This window comes from Myotis davidii, unplaced genomic scaffold (assembly GCF_000327345.1).
Source record: "Myotis davidii unplaced genomic scaffold, ASM32734v1 scaffold32, whole genome shotgun sequence".
NCBI lineage: Eukaryota > Metazoa > Chordata > Mammalia > Chiroptera > Vespertilionidae > Myotis > Myotis davidii.
This window is the reverse complement of record NW_006286587.1, coordinates 2,091,799-2,092,089: the sequence shown is the minus strand read 5'-3', so window position 1 is coordinate 2,092,089 and position 291 is coordinate 2,091,799. Positions and strand designations below refer to the sequence as shown.

The 291-nt window shown below is 59.1% G+C and overlaps 1 protein-coding gene across 1 annotated transcript in view; it reads left to right on the top strand.

Moving 5' to 3' along the window:
• Nucleotides 1-291, top strand: part of ADRA1D (adrenoceptor alpha 1D) — a 19,425-nt gene that overhangs the window by 18,124 nt on the left and 1,010 nt on the right. The window contains exon 2 of the mRNA XM_006758129.2: nucleotides 190-288. Coding sequence (XP_006758192.2) covers nucleotides 190-288 — 99 coding nt within the window. The remainder of the gene's footprint in view (nucleotides 1-189; nucleotides 289-291) is intronic.

Genomic DNA, 291 nt, shown 5'->3' with positions numbered 1-291 from the left:
CATTTAAGTTCATGGACCCCCTGGAGTTATATCAGGGACACCTTGGGGAGAAGTAGTTTGAGAGCCCCTAGTTGATGACTCAGCCAGTTCCCCTGGAGGTCGGGGAGGGTCTCCCCTTACCGTCCAGGGGCTGCCTGGGCCTCCCTCCTCCTGGAACATCTAACCCACGTGGGTCTCTGCTCCCCGCAGGTTCCCTGTTCCCGGAGCTGAAGCCCTCGGAGAGCGTCTTCAAGGTCATCTTCTGGCTCGGCTACTTCAACAGCTGCGTGAACCCGCTCATCTACCCCTGCT